The 20,478-nt window shown below is 48.1% G+C and overlaps 9 protein-coding genes across 9 annotated transcripts; 7 read left to right on the forward strand and 2 right to left on the reverse strand.

The window, feature by feature from the left end:
* Nucleotides 1-84: 84 nt before the first annotated feature.
* Nucleotides 85-1,176, forward strand: hacA (transcription factor HAC1; the record flags this gene model as incomplete). Its single annotated transcript, XM_040792039.1, has 3 exons — nucleotides 85-287; nucleotides 340-800; nucleotides 887-1,176. 3 exons carry the CDS (start codon nucleotides 85-87, stop codon nucleotides 1,174-1,176), a joined length of 954 nt encoding a protein of 317 aa, XP_040643949.1.
* A 567-nt stretch (nucleotides 1,177-1,743) lies between these two features.
* On the forward strand, nucleotides 1,744-2,457 carry PGRI_043270 (putative SNF7 family protein Fti1/Did2; the record flags this gene model as incomplete). Its single annotated transcript, XM_040792040.1, has 1 exon — nucleotides 1,744-2,457. One exon carries the CDS (start codon nucleotides 1,744-1,746, stop codon nucleotides 2,455-2,457), a length of 714 nt encoding a protein of 237 aa, XP_040643950.1.
* A 561-nt stretch (nucleotides 2,458-3,018) lies between these two features.
* On the forward strand, nucleotides 3,019-4,275 carry PGRI_043280 (uncharacterized protein; the record flags this gene model as incomplete). Its single annotated transcript, XM_040792041.1, has 1 exon — nucleotides 3,019-4,275. One exon carries the CDS (start codon nucleotides 3,019-3,021, stop codon nucleotides 4,273-4,275), a length of 1,257 nt encoding a protein of 418 aa, XP_040643951.1.
* Nucleotides 4,276-5,520: 1,245 nt separating this feature from the next.
* On the forward strand, nucleotides 5,521-7,822 carry PGRI_043290 (fungal specific transcription factor domain-containing protein; the record flags this gene model as incomplete). The annotated part of the gene is made up of 6 exons (XM_040792042.1): nucleotides 5,521-6,035; nucleotides 6,292-6,612; nucleotides 6,665-6,803; nucleotides 6,885-6,961; nucleotides 7,014-7,087; nucleotides 7,140-7,822. The coding sequence occupies 6 exons, from the start codon at nucleotides 5,521-5,523 to the stop codon at nucleotides 7,820-7,822; spliced, it is 1,809 nt and encodes a 602-aa protein (XP_040643952.1).
* A 489-nt stretch (nucleotides 7,823-8,311) lies between these two features.
* On the forward strand, nucleotides 8,312-8,677 carry PGRI_043300 (uncharacterized protein; the record flags this gene model as incomplete). The annotated part of the gene is made up of 1 exon (XM_040792043.1): nucleotides 8,312-8,677. The coding sequence occupies one exon, from the start codon at nucleotides 8,312-8,314 to the stop codon at nucleotides 8,675-8,677; it is 366 nt and encodes a 121-aa protein (XP_040643953.1).
* A 290-nt stretch (nucleotides 8,678-8,967) lies between these two features.
* On the reverse strand, nucleotides 8,968-9,877 carry PGRI_043310 (uncharacterized protein; the record flags this gene model as incomplete). The annotated part of the gene is made up of 2 exons (XM_040792044.1): nucleotides 8,968-9,367; nucleotides 9,453-9,877. 2 exons carry the CDS (start codon nucleotides 9,875-9,877, stop codon nucleotides 8,968-8,970), a joined length of 825 nt encoding a protein of 274 aa, XP_040643954.1.
* A 950-nt stretch (nucleotides 9,878-10,827) lies between these two features.
* PGRI_043320 (3-oxoacid CoA-transferase, subunit B) lies at nucleotides 10,828-14,225 on the forward strand (the record flags this gene model as incomplete). The annotated part of the gene is made up of 8 exons (XM_040792045.1): nucleotides 10,828-11,104; nucleotides 11,154-11,438; nucleotides 11,486-11,672; nucleotides 11,724-12,099; nucleotides 12,145-12,176; nucleotides 12,227-12,566; nucleotides 12,614-12,711; nucleotides 13,253-14,225. 8 exons carry the CDS (start codon nucleotides 10,828-10,830, stop codon nucleotides 14,223-14,225), a joined length of 2,568 nt encoding a protein of 855 aa, XP_040643955.1.
* Nucleotides 14,226-14,939: 714 nt separating this feature from the next.
* PGRI_043330 (uncharacterized protein) lies at nucleotides 14,940-16,905 on the reverse strand (the record flags this gene model as incomplete). Its single annotated transcript, XM_040792046.1, has 12 exons — nucleotides 14,940-14,959; nucleotides 15,005-15,057; nucleotides 15,108-15,192; nucleotides 15,254-15,523; nucleotides 15,573-15,669; nucleotides 15,721-15,847; nucleotides 15,899-16,029; nucleotides 16,079-16,164; nucleotides 16,210-16,303; nucleotides 16,352-16,526; nucleotides 16,578-16,733; nucleotides 16,781-16,905. The coding sequence occupies 12 exons, from the start codon at nucleotides 16,903-16,905 to the stop codon at nucleotides 14,940-14,942; spliced, it is 1,419 nt and encodes a 472-aa protein (XP_040643956.1).
* Nucleotides 16,906-17,297: 392 nt separating this feature from the next.
* On the forward strand, nucleotides 17,298-18,233 carry PGRI_043340 (uncharacterized protein; the record flags this gene model as incomplete). Its single annotated transcript, XM_040792047.1, has 2 exons — nucleotides 17,298-17,501; nucleotides 17,553-18,233. 2 exons carry the CDS (start codon nucleotides 17,298-17,300, stop codon nucleotides 18,231-18,233), a joined length of 885 nt encoding a protein of 294 aa, XP_040643957.1.
* Nucleotides 18,234-20,478: the final 2,245 nt, after the last annotated feature.

The following is a 20,478-nucleotide window of genomic DNA, read 5'->3' on the forward strand; positions in this document are numbered from 1 at the left end:
GAACCTCTTCTCACCTAAGTCCTTATAAGTCTATACAAATTGTTACTCACGTCCGGCACCGGTTATCCATTTGACCCTGTCACCATGGCGGATACTATCAACCCTTTGGATACTCTCCCAGCCTCACCATCACCCGAGATGTACACAATTTCCCCCGCGGATACATCATTAGACTCTCCGGAGCCGGAAGATGATATTAAACAAGAAGAAGATGAGAAGAAGCCAACAAAGAAGAGAAAGTCTTGGGGACAAGAACTCCCAACACCCAAAACAAACCTCCCTCCTAGGTATGTTGTCAGCCTTATTGATAGACCTTAAGAACCCCGCTAACTCTGTTAGAAAACGCGCCAAGACGGATGATGAAAAGGAGCAGCGTCGGATCGAACGGGTCCTTCGAAACCGCGCTGCTGCTCAAACATCACGCGAGCGCAAGCGTCTCGAAATGGAGAAGCTCGAGACCGAAAAGATCCGAATGGAGCAACAAAACCAGTTCCTGATCCAGCGTTTATCGCAGATGGAGACAGAGAACAACCGCTTGAGCCAACAAGTAGCCAAGCTCTCCGCTGAGGTCCGTGGATCTCGCAGCGTGACTCCTAAAGCCAGCTCTCCCGCCATCGAATCGCCCACCCTCACGCCTACCCTCTTCAAACAAGAAGGCGACGAACTCCCTATGGAACGGATTCCTTTCCCCACTCCCTCCGTTACCGACTACTCTCCCACCCTCAAGCCTTCCACTCTGGCTGAGGCCTCCGACGTGACACAACATCCTGCAGCGGTGTTGTGTGAATGTGACCTGCAGTGTCCGTCGCCGGCCTCGAAGGATCTGGAAGCGCCCTACCCCTCTTCGACCTCTCCGACGAACCTCAGACTGCAAATGATGTTGCAGCTCCTCTTTCTGACGATGACTTCCGCCGCCTGTTCCACGGTGATTCACCCGCTGAGCCAAATCCTTCTTTCCCTGAAGACGGGTTTGCCTTTGACGTTCTCGACGGAGGAGATTTATCAGCATTTCCCTTTGATTCTATGGTTGATTTCGACCCCGAGTCTGTCGTCCTCGACGGCGTCCAATCGTCCGGTCTTTCGGATGAGACTTCTCACCAGACTACTAGCTTGCAGCCCAGCCTTGGCGCGTCCACTTCGAGATGCGACGGGCAGAGCATTGCAGCTAGCGGTTAGTGAGACTTTCTCCCCGCAGACCTGGTCGGCTGGCGCCTCGGAGGCTCGACCGAGTTGGGAGTCGTTATTAACCATGGCTTGGGCAATCGATAGTCTCAGCCAGTCTAAACGACACCAGCGGGGAAACACTATGAAATCCGGTCGGCAACGCAGTAATGGAAAGGTGCATCGAGGTACACGGAGTTTTCGGAGTTCAAGCGCGAGCAAAGCTCTTTCATCTTTGCTCATGGGCAAACAGCGCTGAGGGTTCCATTTTTTTGGCCTGTATACTACATAGTTTTTATAATGCAAAATCGACTGGCTCATCTTGCAATCACTTCTGAGGCATACGTAGTACATGTAGTAATTATTATAGATCACCACCGTATGGAGTACCATAAAGCCTGGGTACATTTTCAGAGACATTGTTTCGGGATGGCCAAATCGGTAGACTTGTCCGGATGCTAAAATAAACAGATGCCAAGAATGGAATGAATGCGGTCAGTGACGTTGCCACGCGCCCCCAAATCCATCTGCCTTCCACAACACCTGCAATCCTCATCATCTATAATATTTCTAACCGACATCATGGTTCGCAAAGACCCTATCTTCGAAGCCCGCACCAATGTCAAAGTAAGTCCCCGCACTCTCTGCTTCCCCTCCTCACAGAGTGCATCCCCGCCTCTGCATGAGGCCATTGCTAATCTTATCTCCCAGTTACACTCCAATAGACTCAAGAAAGAAGCCGTCCGAGCGGAGGCGACCTTCAAATCTGAAAAGGCCAAAGCCGACAAAGCGATGAAAAACCACGAGTTCCAGATCGCCCGCATCCACGCCGCCTCCGCCGTGCGCGAGAAGCGACGCCAAGTAACACTCAAATCTGAAGCGGCACGCGCAGACGTCATCATCAACGAACTCAAGGCTGCCCAAAGCACCCGCGACACATCCCGCACGCTTGCTCTGGCATCACGGGGGCTAGACGCTGCCTCACGGAGCGTCAATCTCGAACATCTGGTCTCCCACGCTAACAACTTCCTCGCCCGGTCGGAGGACTTCAAGATTGCTAGCAGTGCGATCGAGGATGTTGCACAGGGTATATCGATGCAAGAATACGGTGCAGAGGGTGAAGCCGACGTTGATCGACTTATGGAACAACTCGCAGATGATGCGGGTGTTGATATGCGCAGGAACCTTGAGGCGGACGCTGCACCCAAAGAGGAGGTCAAAGAGCCCAAGCAGGTGGATGCCGAGGTTGAGGACGGTTTGGGTGCAAGGCTACGAGCTTTACGGGCTGCTAATTGAGCCGGCTGCCTATTTTCTCTCTCCTGGGTACGGATTTACGGGACTGTCAATCCCCCATATAGATTCCTCACGATCTCTGGACCTTGCAACACTGACGATCCACGAAGTTACGCTTGTATTTCAAATGTTCTTTTTTGCGCCGTTCTGTACGTGAATAAGCGAATTCGAAGTTTTCTTTTTCCTTTTTTTTTCCCATACACGAGACTAGTGCAAATTTTTGAGTCATCGGTATAAAAACCCTGGCAAAGGTCTAAGAAAAGACCAGTTCGGTAAAAAATGAGGCGAAAGTACTAGGGTTGAAAACTAGATCGTAAATAGTCTAGACACTCCACTTAGCTCTGGCAAATTGAGAGACATCGCCAATCACATACGAGCATCTGCCTACTTTAATGCAGCAATTTCCACCTTAAGAGAAAGCCGTATAGTCTAGGCGATAAACAGCCCCCAAACAGCCCCCGAAATAAGGGTCTTCCAACATGAGGCGTTAACTAGATTTTTCTTTTAAGCCATGGCTGCCTCGCTTCTAATGGTTTTCCCTGCAAACCTTCAGGGCCATTCAAGATGGCGCCTTCACACTCGTTTATTCTTTTCTTGTCATTCGTTTTGAGCCTCGTTCAGGCTGCCCCTTGGATTGTGACAGATGTCTACGAGCAAAGGGTTGTTACAGATTCCTATTATTCCGATGTGGTCACTGAGGTCCAACAAATCTCTCCGACTGCAACTTTGCCAGCCGAGGCCCTGTCCACCATTGTTTCCACAGATACCATATATGACTACACTATTGTCCAGAAGCTGTATCCGACTGGCTATGGCGAGCAGCGAGGCGTATACGATGGATACCGTGACATGGATGATGATGGAAACTATCACGGCACCATTTACAAGGTCAACCTGACTTACTCGGCCCCGACAGCCTGCTCTACTCAATGGACCACCACGACCGGTGTCACGATCACGCCTCCCTATGAGATCGCGACCTTGCTACCCAGAGATAATGTAGAAACCTCGACATCCATCGACAGCAGCCAGGCATTCGAGCCCACTACCTACATCTACGAGGTAGTGTTTGTGGATCCCACCCAGGTCCCCAAGAGCACTCTGAACTCCCTGAGTTACTACAACACCCCCACTGCTCGGTACTCAGGTGCCGGGTGTGAGTACACAGGTCGCTCCTCTCATTACGGCTACTCCGACGGATACAACACTGGCGAAGATAGCTCTGACTCTGGCTACAACGATTCATACTACTACGGCTATGGCTACTATGACGACGACAACTGGTTCACCAGCTCACGGTGGACCGGCTGGGGCATCTCCTACCTCGGAATTGTACTGGTCTGCACGCTAGGCTGGATCGGCTTGATATTCATCCTGGGCATGATCGAAGCCTGGGTGCGATTCCGTCGCCTCATGACGGGCTGGCAGACCCGCCGTGGTATTCCTCTTTTCTGGGCATTCCTTTTGCTCCCTCTGTCTCTGTTCTTCCTGTTTTGTTTCCGCAAGGGCTACCGCGCCCGCAGCAAGGAGGACGCCGAGATCCTCAAGCAGAGGTGGGATGCCATGAGTTTCTGGACAAAGCTCCGTTTGTTCTTCGCCTGGGGTTTCCGCTTCAAGTACCCGACTGTCTTGGGCCCCGCGCCCGCGCTTGTCAGGACAAGCAAGAAGCCTAACGAGACTGGTCCGCGCTTGTTGAATCCCACTGATGCTGAGATGTCTCAGACTCCTGGATCTCAAGCTCAGCCTCTTGCCGTTTCACAGGCATCTGGTGCTCTGCCAGCGGGTCATGCCCAGGAGACTGGTACCGTTCAATATGCTTGATTGATGGTTCATATATGATCTCTGCTTTGTTGAATTCGGATATATACCCACTATCTATTATTAATAAGTCACGAACAGTCCTGCATCCTTGATGTTTTGGCGCTTGTATTTAGCCAGCTACTCATCTCTAATTGAGATATACCACTCATTCGTTACTTGATATGCATACATGACATCCAACATCTTAGATACGTCTCATATATCATCCCGAGCTAAATCGAATAGGGTCAGCAAAGCCCATTATAATTAATTGGCGACTATCTTAAATCTCGTCCTGCTCCTGCCAAGTGCAAGATCAACATGTAATGCATCCCCAAGATCATTCATGGATACCGCACCAGATACCTACCAAAAAATGTCCTCATCAGACTTTTCGAAATCATTCTCAGCATACTAGATCCTTTTCGATAGTAAATGTCATCAAGCGACAATTTGTTCGTACAGTTCACCTTTTTTGCGCCTTTCCCGCCGTTTAGCTGTAGAGCTGATGAGGGAAGAGAATGTCTAAAGTAGGCGTGGAAGAAATAAAGACTAAGGTAACCTATTACCTTATAAGTAGCTTATTGTGCTCGAACTTTGCTTTGGTATAAGTTTGAAAAACGGGAGAATAAACTGTTAAAATATATATTCCGCAACACACCTAGATGTGGTTTTTTGGTGTACATTACATAGTATATAATCATCGCTGGCAGCAACAATTTGTTTATTGCTATATCAACAACCAAAGCTTTTTTTTTAAAAAAAGTCAATTGATCTCTCTTCTATACATGTACACCAAAAAGAGGAGCAAAAAAGAAGAGCAAAAAAGAAATCTCAGGTTTGGTTTTTAGGAATAGCCGAACGCGGGGGTCGAACCCGCAGCCTTAAGATTAAGAGTCTTACGCTCTACCGATTGAGCTAGCCCGGCCGGGCTGTTGTAGAGAGGAGCCACAAAATGTTACATAAACCAAAAATATCACTTGTCGACGTCCCGATACCCCCTCAAATCATCCATGGCCTAGATCAAAACTCCCTACCCATGGAGGTCGAATCTAGTTCAGCCTCTAGCCCACATGGAAAACAAGCTGCATGCTTGAATTGTCGGCGGAGCAAGATTCGCTGCAACCGCCGGGCAGGCGAGTCTAGCTGCGAGAAATGCAAGCAGACTCATGCAGAGTGTATTGTTCCCAACCATCATCTGGGCCGACAAAAGGGTGTTAAAAAGTAGGTTAAATCAAATCGGCGTGGAAAAAAATAGTATACTGAATGAAGCCTAGTAAACGCAAAGGCCTGGAGAAAGCGATACACCAGATCGAACAGGCAATCAAGCGGCCCAAGGTCGACCCTTCTAGTGATGATGATACCCAAAGGGCTATCTCAGTTCTACAGGAACTCCTCGGCCAGGTTCAAGGCCAGTTAATGCAGAATAGCCACGAGGATGAGAATGGCATCACAGAGGCATCAGATCATCCCCGCATGACCCCTCCGCGCGATACCCATGTGGAGGAGAGTCTTGCTCTTGTCGATGCAGAAAATCCTCTCCAGCTACTTGCTAGAGCCTCGGATCTCCAGCTTTCGCCGACCGGGGTGCGGCGTGCGCCAGTGCCTCCAATGCCATCGTCGGAGGGAGGTCCGTCTTTCCTTCTGAACACCCCGCCAGGAGAACCAAGTGCCAAATCCTTTTTTGTTCCCGCGAGAGCAAATCTGGATGTTGGACCTGAAGTTGACCCGGTCGACCTAGGCTTGGTCACCTTTGATGAGTCGGAGTCCTTGTTTTCATTGTAAGTGGTCCACCTACATAGTTAATTAAACACATAGAACTGACAAATCAAGCTTCTACCAAAATCTCGCACATACTCGATGGGGCCTCGATCCTTTGATACACACTCCATCCTTTGTACGGTCCCAATCGGCTTTTCTTTTTACTTCAATTATGGCAGGCGCAGCCCTATTTTTGCCATCCGCCGCCGCTTTATCTAAGAGACTATCCAGGCATTGCAAATGGCTCGCGAAGCGAGTGTTCACACATCGACATAGGTCTGTTGAGATTGTTTTGGCTTTCATGGTGAACGTTCCGTGGATGTCTCCCGGTGATAGACTAGGGGACGATGATACGTGCTCCTATATTGCCATGGCTCTCACTGTCGCTCTAGACCTATCTTTGAACAAGATTGTTTCGCCCTCTTCAAGCTTTGACCAAGAACTCATGAATCGCCTGGCGCGAGCAGAGTGTATCGATGGCAAGAGGGCTTTACACATGGATGGATTTGATGATATTGATCCATCTTCAGAGTGGGCCCTTAGGCTGTTACGAAGACGCGAAAGAGCTTGGATTGCGTTGTATGTTGTTGAGAGGGGGTACGTTTGATTCTTCTAATAGTATATCTGGATCTGAGACTAATTTTCCCAGTGTTTGCCTTGCACGTGGACGAAGCTACACGGTCCCACCAACCGCTCTCATAGAAAACTGCGATCGTTGGCATCTGTCGAACATTGCTGACCCGCGTGATGGTCCTATGAATTCCATGGCAGTTCTTCGAAGGGATCTTGTAGGTGCCATCCCAATTCCATCACAAATAACCACCCAGGCATCCATATCATGCTATTCAGTTCCATTCTAACAGTTTTAGGATGGGCTCTTTCAGAAAGTTAAATCAAGCTGTGATAGTTATCGCATCGTCGATACCGGCTCCGAAACTGCTCAGTTGTATGATATCATGCCTTCGATGAATGTCATCTCTAAACTGACAATATCACAGGATTAAGAAAACCATCCAAACCTTCTACGAGCGGTGGTATGCGACATGGGCCCTGTCAATTGGGGAAGGAGACAGTAAGCGTAATATGTGGCTAAAATTGATTAACTAAATATTAACCATTCATAGCACGCTCTCTACCCCCATATGTCGAGATTCTTGTCACGCATACTCAGTTGTCTACGTACGGCGGCGTCATCAATCACCCAACAGCTCCAATTGAAGTCAAACGTTTTTTCCGAGCCGCTGGTTTATCGTCTGCATTGAACGTCCTGCGAGCAGCTATACAAGGCGAATCCCGACTAAAATCAATGCCAAACAATACCGTCATCATGATCTCCTTTGCCGCATGCTCTGCTCTCAGCCTCAGCATAACACCCGGTGACAGCAGATCCAGTTTGGCCCCAAGCGTCCGAAATCTCATCGAAGAGACTGCTGGTGTCTTAGAGAGAATCGGAGCAACACCAAGTCACCGAAGCGGCGCGTCTGTGCTTTACGGAAGATTCTTACGTGAATTGATTAGGCGTGCACCGGCCTTGCCTTCGCAGCCCCGAGGAAATCCAGCCAAAGCCGATCCGCCTGAGCCGACATTCCCCTCTGCATGTCTGGATCATGGATCGCTGCCAGTGACACTACCACCAGAGGATCTGTGGTCTGAGCCATTGCAATTCTCTGCTATGTCTGATAATCAGATCGTCGATGCAGTCAACCGAGCGGGCACCGCGTTTGGGGCGTCGATCCCCGATGTGTCTCTTGATGATATGCTTAATTGGGATTGGCTTGACTTTGCCAACCCGGATTTCAATTTTTAATAGGAGCAACAGGCGGATATTTGCATACCCAATTGTTCAGTTTTTTTTGTATTTATTTGATCACACTTTCCTGAACATATTCATATTAGTATCAGCTTGCATGTATCGCCCGGATTTATCTTGATACCATTTCGTCCAACATGCTATATATGGGGTATCGATTGCTCCCGAATGCCTGCAGATCCATGCCCTACAGGACCAATGGATCACCGTAACATCACAAAAGTGAACGCCGGATTATATTTCGCCAAGATCCCAAGATCCGGGGCCAAAATTCACTTGTAGAAAATAGTTACGCCCAGACAGATCGTCCTATTAGCTCTGGGGGCCACCTTGGCCAACGTCATAGTCTACAGCGCCCCTCACCTAACACACATCAAGGACTCATACTGTCAAGAATCGATGTTTGATACACCCACCCTACCGTGATCAGTTGGTATACAAGTCATACTTCAACAAACCCCAAGCAACCTCTAAGCATACACCGTCATGGTCCTCGACTGGAGCGCCCTAGCTCCCGGCCCGGCTGGAACTGCAATGCTAGGCGAGAGTGGGATCGAAGGCGCTGCCCGGCGTGGGCGCGAGCGTATCCACCGTGAGCAAGCAGAGAAAAGAGAACTTGAAAAGAAATTCAAGAATGGTGATGACACGGCGTCGGAGGTTACATTGATACCTACAAACCAACCGAGAGAGCCTGGGTCTATACAACAGGAGAGGTATACGGGAGGCGATGATATGCCTAGGTCTTCGATGGTTTCTGATTCGGATACGTCGATAAAGCGGAATGATGGTCGGAGGCAACGTGGGGGTATTAAGGGGAAGTTGAGTCGGTTTAAGAAGCGGTTGACTGGTTAGGCGAGTGACGATATTTTGTATATTTTGTTATTAATTATCCGATTCTTTTCTTGTAGTGCTGTATAGACTAGCCAACGAATCCACATCGAAATTAATTGGTCTTCTGTGTCTACTTGAAACTATAATGAACATCTTACTACACCTTTTGTCTGTCGACTAGCAGACTTCTTATAGTATTTACAATAGGATAATTTACTTGAATATTTGGAGAAAATGAAGATGAAGATCTAAATTTTCATCGTTATATCAGGTCATAGATATTCTCAAAGAGAACATTCATACCAAGAAGTTTAGAAAAAAAGAGGCTTGAGCCTTGAAGCGTCACTGGTGGCTGTAGTTGAGGTAGTCTCAGAGGCAGACTGGACTGGTGTGGCGGTTGTCTTCTCTACAGTTGGCGTTGAAGATGTAGGCCTAGCCATTTCGGTGCTAATTGAGCTGGTCAAAGATGAAGTGTCAACGCTATCGATCTTTGTCGAACTTGCCGCGCTAAAGAGGCTTACATCGCTTCCACCTTCGCATTGAACCACAGTTTCCCAACCACCGGCGAACTTACCCTCCCAGTACGACGATTGATTACCAAGAGAGAAGTAGCTGAAGAAATATGCCGAGCCGGGTTGCTCGTGTGCGTTTCGGTAAAACTTGACCGCACACTCGTCGGTACATGGGAAATCGGTTTTGGCCCAACTGTCGCTGTTGGTATAGGTCAAAAAGCAGTAATCGGACCTGTGAAGATATAAGTGCATATACTACTGAGCAAACGATGTACCGAACTCACCCGCTCTTGGCACAAGATTGACCGTATTTGTACTGGAAAACCTCGCCCACGGTGGAAACGGGAGCCTCATAGACATTCTCATTCCCGCTGGAAATTCCGGCTAGATCGCCATCCTTGTTGCATGCAGCTTTGACGTCCTTGATATACTTGGACAGTGAATCACTGCATGTCTTGGTGCACATAGCCTGCAGGTCCGAGGGTTGTGGATCAAAGTCAGGATCCATAGACGCCACAATCTTGACGAGGGTTTCTTGGCAGTCGATTTTGGCGCTGTAAGCGTCCTTGCAAGCCTGTGATGTGGTGTCGGCCAAGTCCTTAGTTGTATAGTCCCAATTAGGACCAGCGGTATCGAGACTGAAACCAGCAGCCGCCTGGCCCAAAGCAGCGGACAAGGCGAAGAGTCGGAAGATTGTGGCAGAGGCCATTTTGCTAAGAATTTGGAAAGGGCGACAAGAACAGTTTGGAGTATATTATTCCCCCGTTTGAAACGACAGACGAAAGGTGAGGAATCGGGTGTCAAAGTGAGCTGGGGTAGGTCGCCTATTAATATCAAAAATTCACTCCAGAATGCAAAGTATCCGAGCTCACCGATTTTTCAGGGGAACTATAGCGAGAAACGAGCTTTCAATGTCGGTATGGAGCCGCTACTCGATGGCCCCCAAATTTTCAGGGGCAGTCCCGAAATCTAAGCATCAAGACCCACAGGGGGCCGCGGGGCCGCGGGGCCAACCGATAAGTGCGGCTTGACTCTTAAAACGAAAGTAAATTGTTGTTGTACGCATAAAGCGACACCTGAGCAAGTGTGACTGTAGGATTGGCCTGGGAGCCTGAAGTCTGTTAGCTGGAGAACAGGGCCGCTCAGCCGGTGGTTGTACGAACCATGTAACATCAAATGTAGCTAAGGGGCCGTACGTAACTGGCGGGTAGCCCTAGATCACGAGAACCAAATATGCTCATGGATGAGGCTCAATTGATTATGAAAATTTATAAGGAACAGTGATCAAATTCTCCCAGGCATCACTTCTACTCACCAAAAAGCGACGAGGGGCGAACACGAAATGGAAAGTTCTACCGCTGCCAGATATTATTAGGGATATAGTATGAGGGTTTGTTTATACGAGGTAATTGGCGGTTTTTTACGATTCATAATAGACTGAGAATGTTCCTAAAAACTAAACTGAAATCCATAGAAGGATGCATATATAGATAGAAGAGTATGTAGAGGAGAAAGAAGATTCACGTTGACTCGGAGCGTTTGCGTTTCCGTGGGTGGCCGCTCGGCATCCAGAAGTAGCTCCGACTAACCGATACCGTCAATGTTTTTAACTGAGCGATTTCATTGTGTTTTTTTCTTGGTTTAAACAATTATTAAAACATGACAGCTCTAAGGATTTCTTCTACTTTGTCGCGCAAAGCGCTCACTGCCTGTCGACCTCGACTTTTCCTAGGAGTCCGCGTCAGTGTGCGCCCCTCGCAACCATTCAGTACTAGTACCAGCACTCGATACTCCATAACCGCACCATTACAATCTCTAGCACCTAAAATCGAGCGCGGTGGCCCAAAACTCTTCAAAGATGCTGATGCTGCTGTCGCCGATATCAAGAGCGGATCAACAATCCTTAGCTCTGGGTTCGGTCTTTGCGGAGTTGCAGGTATGTCGGCGGTTAGGCAGTGCGAGAGCAAGGCTGACAAAAAGTATAGAAACCCTCATTAATGCTATGCACCGCCGAGGCGCTGATCAATTGCACTCCCTGACTGCTGTTTCGAATAATGCCGGCGCGCCGGGCAAGGGAGGCCTTTCAACACTCTCGCAGAACGGCCAGATCAACCGTCTGATCCTTTCATACCTCGGGAATAATAAGGCACTGGAGAAGAAATATTTGACGGGGAATATTGCTATTGAACTTTGTCCGCAAGGTACTTTGGCTGAACGTCTCCGTGCTGGGGGTGCTGGCATTCCGGCTTTCTTTACCCCAACAGGAGTCCGTATGTATAAATCCTCCTCAGAGTAGGTTTGGCGCTGACAAGCAAAGACACCTTTATTCAGGAGGGGAAGATCCCCGTTCGCATGGATGAGTCTGGTAAAGTTCTGGAGTCTGGCAAGCCGCGAGAGACCCGGGACTTCAACGGCAAGACATACCTGATGGAAGAAGCCTTGACTGGAGATGTAGCTATCCTCAGAGCTTGGAAAGTGGATGAGGCTGGTAACTGCGTGTTTAGGTGAGCATATATGCCTGTGCGTAATAGAATATGGATACTCACATTGATTAGATATACTACCAAGGCATTTGGCCCTATCATGGCCAAGGCCGCAACTCTGACCATTGTGGAGGCGGAGAATATTGTCCCAGTTGGGTCCATCGATCCCAATGACGTGGACCTACCGGGTATCTTTGTGGATCGGATCGTTCCTGCAACGGATGATAAACACATTGAGAATAGGAAGTTGCGCTCGGAGGCCACTGCAACTGGATCTGCTAAAGACGTGGCTCAGATTCAAAGAGAACTCATTGGTCGTCGAGCTGCCAAAGAGCTTAAGCCGGGATTCTATGTGAATCTGGGTGTTGGTATTCCCACGTTGGCGCCTTCGTTCCTGCCAAAAGATGTGAAGGTTTGGATTCAGTCGGAGAATGGCATCTTAGGAATGGTAAGTTCCTAAATATTTTCTATGGTTTGATCTAACAATATTTAGGGTGATTATCCAACTGAGCAAGAATTGGATCCGTAGGTCATTCCCAGAAATGATGACCTGAATTCTCACTAACTCAGACCAGTGATATCATCAATGCCGGAAAAGAGACAGTGACCTTGGTTCCTGGAGCTGCTACATTCGACAGCACCGAGTCCTTTGGCATGATCCGCGGAGGTCATGTAGATGTGTCTATTCTCGGCGCTCTGCAAGTAAGTGCCAACGGTGATCTAGCAAACTATATGATTCCCGGAAAGGTGTTCAAGGGTATGGGAGGAGCAATGGATTTGATCTCGAACCCGGACAAGACCAAAATCGTGGTGGCCACGAACCACGTCGCCAAAGATGGATCGCCCAAGATCGTGCAAAAGTGCAGTTTGCCATTGACTGGTGCCAATGTTGTTAGCACTATCATCACAGACCTGGTAAGTGCGAAGAGGTTGCTTTAAGATCAAAACTGACACTAGTACAGTGTGTCTTCCAGGTGAATCGAGCTACTGGAGAGCTCACACTGACTGAGCTTGCTCCGGGGGTTGAGGTAGAAGAAGTGCGAACAAAGACTGATGCCAAGTTTAATATTGCTGATACCCTTGAAATTATGGAATAAAGAGGGTATTGAATAAAGGGCTCTATAAATAGCCAAGTCATTACTTTTTCTACTTATACTTCCGAATGTCCCCATAATTAGGCAGAAGTATTCTTTTTTTTTTCGGAGTCTCAAAGTAGCCATTTGGCCGCGAAAAATAAGCTCACCCGATAAAATAAGCTTACTGTGCCGAGCCGTCGAAAATTTCCCATGTTTTTTCTTTCCTTTTCACGATGGCATTTCATCCATCTATGGAATCTATTCCAGAAAATGAAGTAATCATGTTAAGCAATCGAGTGGTATTGACTCCCAGGCCAGAATCATTCTCGATTTGGAAATGCTCTCACCCGGACTGCATTGCATACCCGTACGCCAAGAGAGCCATTTACTGTCGAGCAGTGCAGAGACCTTTCTGGGCATTGATCTTCGTTATGTGTGTACCTGTAGTCTACTCCAAGTCCGATCTGTTGCCTTTGTGGTGCACTCCACACTCGAAACCTCGTGAACTAATAATGTCCCACTTAGTGGTATCCTCAATCTCCTCACCGTTACATCGCAATACCTTGGTTATGTCTTTCGAGATCGCACGTTGGGTATTTCCCTGGAGGAACGCCCATCTAAACTTTCCGACTGGTTTACCCACGGTGTCCCCCCTGTACCCTGCCACTCCCACAACGACTACTGGCGCCGTGTTCCACTGAGCTCGGCACTTCGTGCAGGATGCACCAGCGTCGGAGTCGACGTCTGGCCTTGGGGAAATGATATTATAGTCGGCCATTCACGTCACACAGTCCTCCGGGGAACATTTCAGAGCCTCTATCTTGACCCGCTGCTGAGGATACTCGACACACACAATGCCCCTCCTTCTCGCAACTGGCCCAAAGATATGAGTCAGGATAGGGTTGGGGTATTTTCTAATGACCCACAGCAGACTCTGGCCTTGATTATTGATTTTAAAACAGACGGCGAGCAGCTCTGGCCTCTTCTTGTCGAGCAGCTAAGTCCGCTTCGTGAAAAGGGCTACCTGACTCACTTCAATGGCTCTAATGTTGTATACGGCCCGATTACTATCGTTGCCGGTGGAGACGCGCCTTTTCACAAGATCTTGGAGAACTCAACCTACCGTGACGTCTTCTATGATGCACCTCTTGGCAACTTGACATTCCCCATCGAAATAACGGCTGACGACAACACGCTGGATACTTCTTATAACCCATCCAACAGCTATTATGCATCAGCAGACTTCCGCACAGCTATTGGGTCTCTCTATCTTAGTCGTCTGTCGGATCCTCAGCTTGCTATTCTTCGGAGTCAAGTACTCGCAGCTCATGAGTTGGGATTGAAGGCACGGTATTGGGGAACCCCTACTTGGCCGGTCGGACTACGGAATCATGTTTGGAGCATCCTTGTGAAGGAGGGCGTAGATATAATAGATGCAGATGATTTGCATGGTGCAACTAAGCAGGACTGGAAATCTCAACACTGGTGGAATTGGTAGCTGCAACAATACTTGCGCCGAATCATACATTGAATCGAAAAGATTAACCGGTACGCTTTCTATGATTATTGTAGACAAACAGAAACCAGTATAATTGTAGAGCACTCCAATTATGCCTACTAGGTATTATGATCATAACTCGTAGAACCATCATTACTCAGCGGTATAGTGGCCATGCACCAAAACCGCCTTTCTAGGCAATATTGATGCCCAGATGCCTGATTATTTCTAGAATTTCTGAATTAAGACTGGCAGAAAAATAAAGATACTTGAATTACTATTACAGAGGCTTTATAATGAAGGTACCTAAGTCCTGTCAGCTAACCCTGTAAGTTGGAATTGAGGCTTTAGGTACTATACATTTGACCACCTCAAAAAAGCGGAGATGCATGGATTTGTATAGTGCCAAAAGCTTTATTTTCGTACTTGTTAGTTTACATTACCCAAGAATAGTGGGCCGTATAAACGGCCTTGTGTAGTCCTTTCAGTAGTCTTTTCAGTGGTATCTTTAGTAGTCTTCTTAGATATCATTCAGTTTAGATAGGTCGACGGCGGAAAAAGGCTTAATTTATGCAAACGACTTTCATATGTATAATCTTTGATTATACAGAGCGGTATAAAAAGTGGTTAAGATTCCATGGCTAATCAGGTTCCTAGGCATGAATATAGCCTGAGAAGGGGGTTTTGCCGCATGGCCATTATACCGCTGCGTACTCATAGAACCATCATAAACTCTGGGTTACGGTCATCATTATACCCTGCGTATTGATCATACTTACCCTTCCTTTTATCTCGATTGATCTTTGCACAATAGAGCACATTAAGCAGGATCCTATGTCAATCAGCGATAGCGCTTGAATCAATGATAAGAGATACACTCACATAAACCATGCAAACACTAACAACCCAAGGACAATGGTATGTCCACGATGGAAGAGGGGCCCATCCCGAGATGGATAGTTGAAAGCTATAGTACAGATGTTAGGGATCTGCTCTAAGAGATAACACTCAGTATGTGGGCCACTTACTCGCAACAAATCCTCCGGCATTTGCGATTGCCAACTGCATCGCCGATGTAGTGGCTCTTTTATAATGTCCCGCAGAGTTGTTCGACAGCCACACCAGGATGCAAGGTACACTGGCATATTGCCCGGTTGCCATGAGAAAGGTCATACCGTATTGGACACGAGGGGAGTCAATGTTGGCGATGGCTGCATATCCAATGATAGCGACAGGGAGAGTGAAGAGCATAACCACGCCGCGGAGACGGAGACGATCAGAGATGATCGCAACAACGACTAACAAAATGGGTGAGCGTTTGATGAGGCTGATAAAGGATAGACATACCTGTAAGTACGGCTGCAACAGCATACGGTATCACAGACCACAATTGAACCTCGTTGGCATCTTTGGCGAAACCAAGGTTTTTGATGATTGTCGGTAGCTAGAGACCGTCAGTGGCTTTCATACAGACATAGAAATATGGGGGTCATACAAACAAGCCAAAGGAATATAGTCCAGAGAGAATAGCAAAATATGCGGAGGCAGAGAGCCACACTTGTAAATCCAGCACACCTCGGCGCACTTCGGACCATTTGAATGATTCTGCCTCAGGCGTCGACCTGTTTTGAGTTAGCCAAGCTTTTATCGCCCAGCGGGTCGGAAAAGCTTACCTTTCTAATGATACGGGGCTATCAAGCCTCAACCGTTTCCCACCGAATTCCTTCTCTTGTGCACTCAAAAAAGATGCAGACTCCAAGCTATTTGGAAGGACGAAGTAACTGAACACTCCACACACAAATGTCTGAATAACAGTCAGACGAATTCTTTGTTTTAATATTACCTTCACGTACCAAAAGTCCCTCAATAATCAAAATCCAGCGCCAACCTTCTATGCCCCCTCGAGGCCCGATTTCGGCCAGCCCACGAGCAAGAAGCCCTGATTTGTTAGCGTGCGCTGATTTCAAACGAAACCCATACGTACCTCCAAATGCGCCCGACAGAGAAGCGGCTGTGTAGAACAAACCAATCCGCAGAGCCAAATCGCTTCGTCTATAGAAGGAGGATAGATATAAAACCTTTTTCTTTGTCAGTCATGACCGGTGTCAATTCCCCTACAAACATACCATGCCAGGGAGTAGACCTCCCTCCGCAATACCCAACAGAGCTCGGACGGCAACAAAACCAGCGAAATTCTGTACAAATCCTAAACACATGGTAATGATGCCCCAAATGGCCGTTAAGAATGGCAGCCAAATCTTCGGCGATGCCTTCTTGAGCACCAGGTTACTCGGTAGTTCGCTATCATATCAATTAGCCTTTTGGTGTTGGGTCCAATCGAGCACAACGTACCTGCAAATGTAGGTGAGATAGAACACAGCCAGGCCGATATCATACTGATGATCTGTGATAGAAAGGTCCTTTTCTAACCCGATAATCTTCGCGTTGCCAACATTTGTCCTATCCAAAAATGACATGAGAAAAAGCAGTGCTAGTATAGGTAGGATACTGGGTAGTATTAGCAAGCGCGTGGTGATTATGGTGCTTGAACTGACTGTATATCCAGCTTCCACAACACCTTCCGTGTCAGTTTCTGCTGATGTGCAAGGTCCCCATATCGATCAAGGGGAGCTGATTTTGCCTCTTCGAGTTCTGACACCCTTGACTTCGGTGGGTTCATGGTGACTTATGTATATTGTTTCTTGGCGACGCAGGAACTGATTTATTCTATCTGTCGGAGCATAGGATGGGGGGGAACGAGAGTAATAATTGAGACAAGTAGCCCACAAACAACCAGATAGAGCCCCTTCGGTTGATATTTCTGGGTCCGAGCTCCTCTCCAGCCCCAGATTTACACCAATGGCAGAGCTTCCATGAGCTCGCGTCCGGGTCCTCATTCCCCCGCCATCCCCGGATTTTGGAATATTCCCCACTGGGTAATATTACGGTAATATTCAGGTCAAATTACTGTCAGATTACTGTCCCCTCCCGGTATTGTCGGTGTTCACTTCTGGGCCCCGTGTGGTCCCAAATCTCCCGAGGTCGGGAAATAGAATTGGTCAACAATCGTTAATGGCAAGACTTCCACGACCAGAGCACAAGAGCTCACCACCCGATATGTCTAGACTTTCAACTAGCCTCAAGGCATTAATCAATGCTCCTGCCGCCCGGCCATCCACTGTCCCCGCGCCAGCAAACATAACCTCGGTTTACCAGAAGATCCAACAAACCGCGGAATCCAAACAGATCTCACAGCCGTCATGGGTCGCACTATCAGTGAGTCAAACTTCATTCAATTAATATTGAACGAGATCTAACATCTGCCAGACCGCAGCAACAATGACTATGAACTCCCCGGAGTCCCTCGCCGCCCTCTACGAACTAGCTAGCACGAATCCTGACAAGCAAGTCGAGACCGCAGAGCTCATGCGCGAAGTCGGTTTAAAATGCATCAGTTTTAACGGCATCCCACGTACCATAAACTGTCTCAATGCCTTCAAAGCCAGCCTGCCAGACTCAGTCGGCGATGAGCTCTCCCGCACCCCGACCCGCGCACCAACCCCGGAGAACATCGCCGCGATAAGTGAGCGTGGTCACGCCCTCTGGAATTCCATATATCGTCCGTTCGAGAAGAAGCTATACAATAAACTAGCCGACTCACACCCCGACCTGCCAGTGCACATCCTGAACAGTAACTACGGGGCCCTGTTGTCTGATCCAAAGCGTGACACTGGCGCATCTGCTGGGCGCATTCTGACGTCGATTGTCGCTATCGCGTGCTTGCGTGCTCAGACTGGTGTTGGGCCCCAGGTAATCTCGCATGTCTTTGGGTTGCGAAAGGCGCTTGAGGATGGCTCGTGGGTCAATGATGTAGAGGGAGAAAAGGCCGCGCGGTGGTTGGCTAGCGATGAAGGGAATACGTGGATCTTGAATAGTGTTGATGCCATTGTCGAGGCTATTAGCCAGGGCACTGGATCGAATTTTGCCCCTGCACGGGCGAAGCTGTAAATTTATACGGATTTTATACCGCATATACATATCTCAATACTATGGGTTCGTCCCAAAGGTCAAAGAGCCGAGGCCTCTGATGTATTGAGTAGTGGATGCATCTGTGCGGGGCGAGGCGACCATACATCGGCGCCCATTTTGCTTCGGGCAGCAATTGATTCGAGAAAAGCTGCATGCCTGTCTAACGAATACTCGTGGGGTGGTCGACACCTTAGTGAAAAATCAGGCAACATGAGAACCCCTGCTAGTATTTGTGGAAAAAGTACCCATACTGGTGTTCTTCTTCATTCCATGATCAGAATCCCCGCGCCAAGATGCAGTGAACTGGCCTCAAATTGATAACCCACAGACCATTCCACCAATCGCCTTGATACTCCTGTGATTACACAGCGTAAGCTGCATAACTAAGTCAGAAGATACGGACTATCACCAATTCGATTGCTTTGTCACATAAATTAGAAGACCCGTTTGATCCGCTCGTGCATACCCTACGTGTTAGTGGCGCGAGCGAAATAAGTGAAGCTGCAATTGACACTTAAGCCAGTCCCCATCATGTCTGTTTCAACTTGCGTCGAGCGCGGGCAATGGCACCTGCGATCCGTGAGATTACCCGGAAACTCATCGAAAGAGACACCACTTTTACAAACGTCGTTACTCTGGAGAATACCAAGCCGTGGCCAACATTGAACTTGGTTACATACACGGTGACAACTCCACAAACGACTGTCGTTCGAGTGATTGATACAGCAACTTCTGCGCCCGAGAGAAACGATTCGGCCAAAAGAAGCGAACTATCAGATGGAAAGAAAGGCGCAATAGCGGGGTCGATTCTGGGTGTTGTGGTCTTTCTACTGCTCTTATACTATTTATACATATGTTATTTTCAGAGTGTATCCACTGCACGATCGCCCAAACTTCCACTGGATGCGAAAGATCCTGAAGCTTCAGACTCGGCGCCTCCTCAAGATCCCGCTCCTAGCGATGATAAACCGGCAAGGAAAGGGAAGAGTGTTACCATATCATCTGATCTTCCTCGGTATTTTCATCGATACTCAAGCTCAAAGGATGCCAAACCGATAATTACACCTCTTGTGAGAATCACAACAGAAATGAGCTTGCGGACTGGACTTCAGACACGAGAAGGAAGATTGGGACAACCAGTTCGCTTCATGATTCGAGAACGGGAGAAACCGCCAAGGGTGAAGAAGCGCCGGAGACGCAGGCGTCGAAGCAAGCACAAAGGGGGGAAGACTGATGATGCGCATTGATGGGAGTTTCTCTGATCTAAGATGGGAGTATGGAATATTTGACAGAGGCAGGTTATATCTATCCATTTTCCGAGATTGTCCATTTCCCCCCCCGTCTACCCAGACATGGTTTTTATGTACATTAATCTATCCTAATATACGGAGTACATACGAATGACATGGTACATACCCCCCCTGCGCTGTGACCTCTACCTACCTCCAGGTTCATAGTCCCAAGTAGTCCACAGCGTTACGATGGAGTTAGACAGAAAGAAGGTCTTAGGACCATTCGGTAGCTGGAACCAGGAGGCGCAGTTAAGACGATCAGTATTGCGAACTAAAGGACAGCTAGAGGGCAGAACCTCCGAAGAGGGAGGGAGGAAGGAGAAGCCTTCAGCCTACAAACAAGCAGGATGCAGTTCTAAGAATCAAGCACTAATGGTACGAGGTCCACTCGAGGGTGTTGCCGAGTATCACTTAGATTTTGACCCGGCCATTTCGACATTTTCTTGATCTTCTTTCTATCCTCTGTCATAGTAAGCTGGAAGAAATAAATTGTACCGTATGGACTAGCTGCTATTTTGCCCTTAATACTGTAAAGCATTGCCACCGTCCTTTTCTATATCTGTGAACATCTCGTTGATGGTAATCGTGTACTATTTCAAAAACTCGAAGAAACCTGCCGCCCGACCATATGTTCGAGATTTGGAACTTATGTACATTATCTGGACATTGCGTTTAATATACCAGTATTTGACCGAGTCATTCGGGACGTCAGCTAGTCCCGAAGGCAGATTGCCGGGTTCGTTCACCTGGGGTAGCCGCCCCTGCGAGTGGTCTATAGATCTGTCACTAAAAGGAGTATAAATTGTCCGCTTTAGGAAAGTGCATACTCCCGAGGACTCGATGTAAACAAACCTTTTCTATGCAGAATAGGAAAGAACAATAATATATGATGTATGCACAGGGAAGGGAAGGTGCATTGGAGGGTCGTCCTA

Source organism: Penicillium griseofulvum (genome assembly GCF_001561935.1).
Source record: "Penicillium griseofulvum strain PG3 chromosome Unknown contig_89, whole genome shotgun sequence".
Classification (NCBI taxonomy): domain Eukaryota; kingdom Fungi; phylum Ascomycota; class Eurotiomycetes; order Eurotiales; family Aspergillaceae; genus Penicillium; species Penicillium griseofulvum.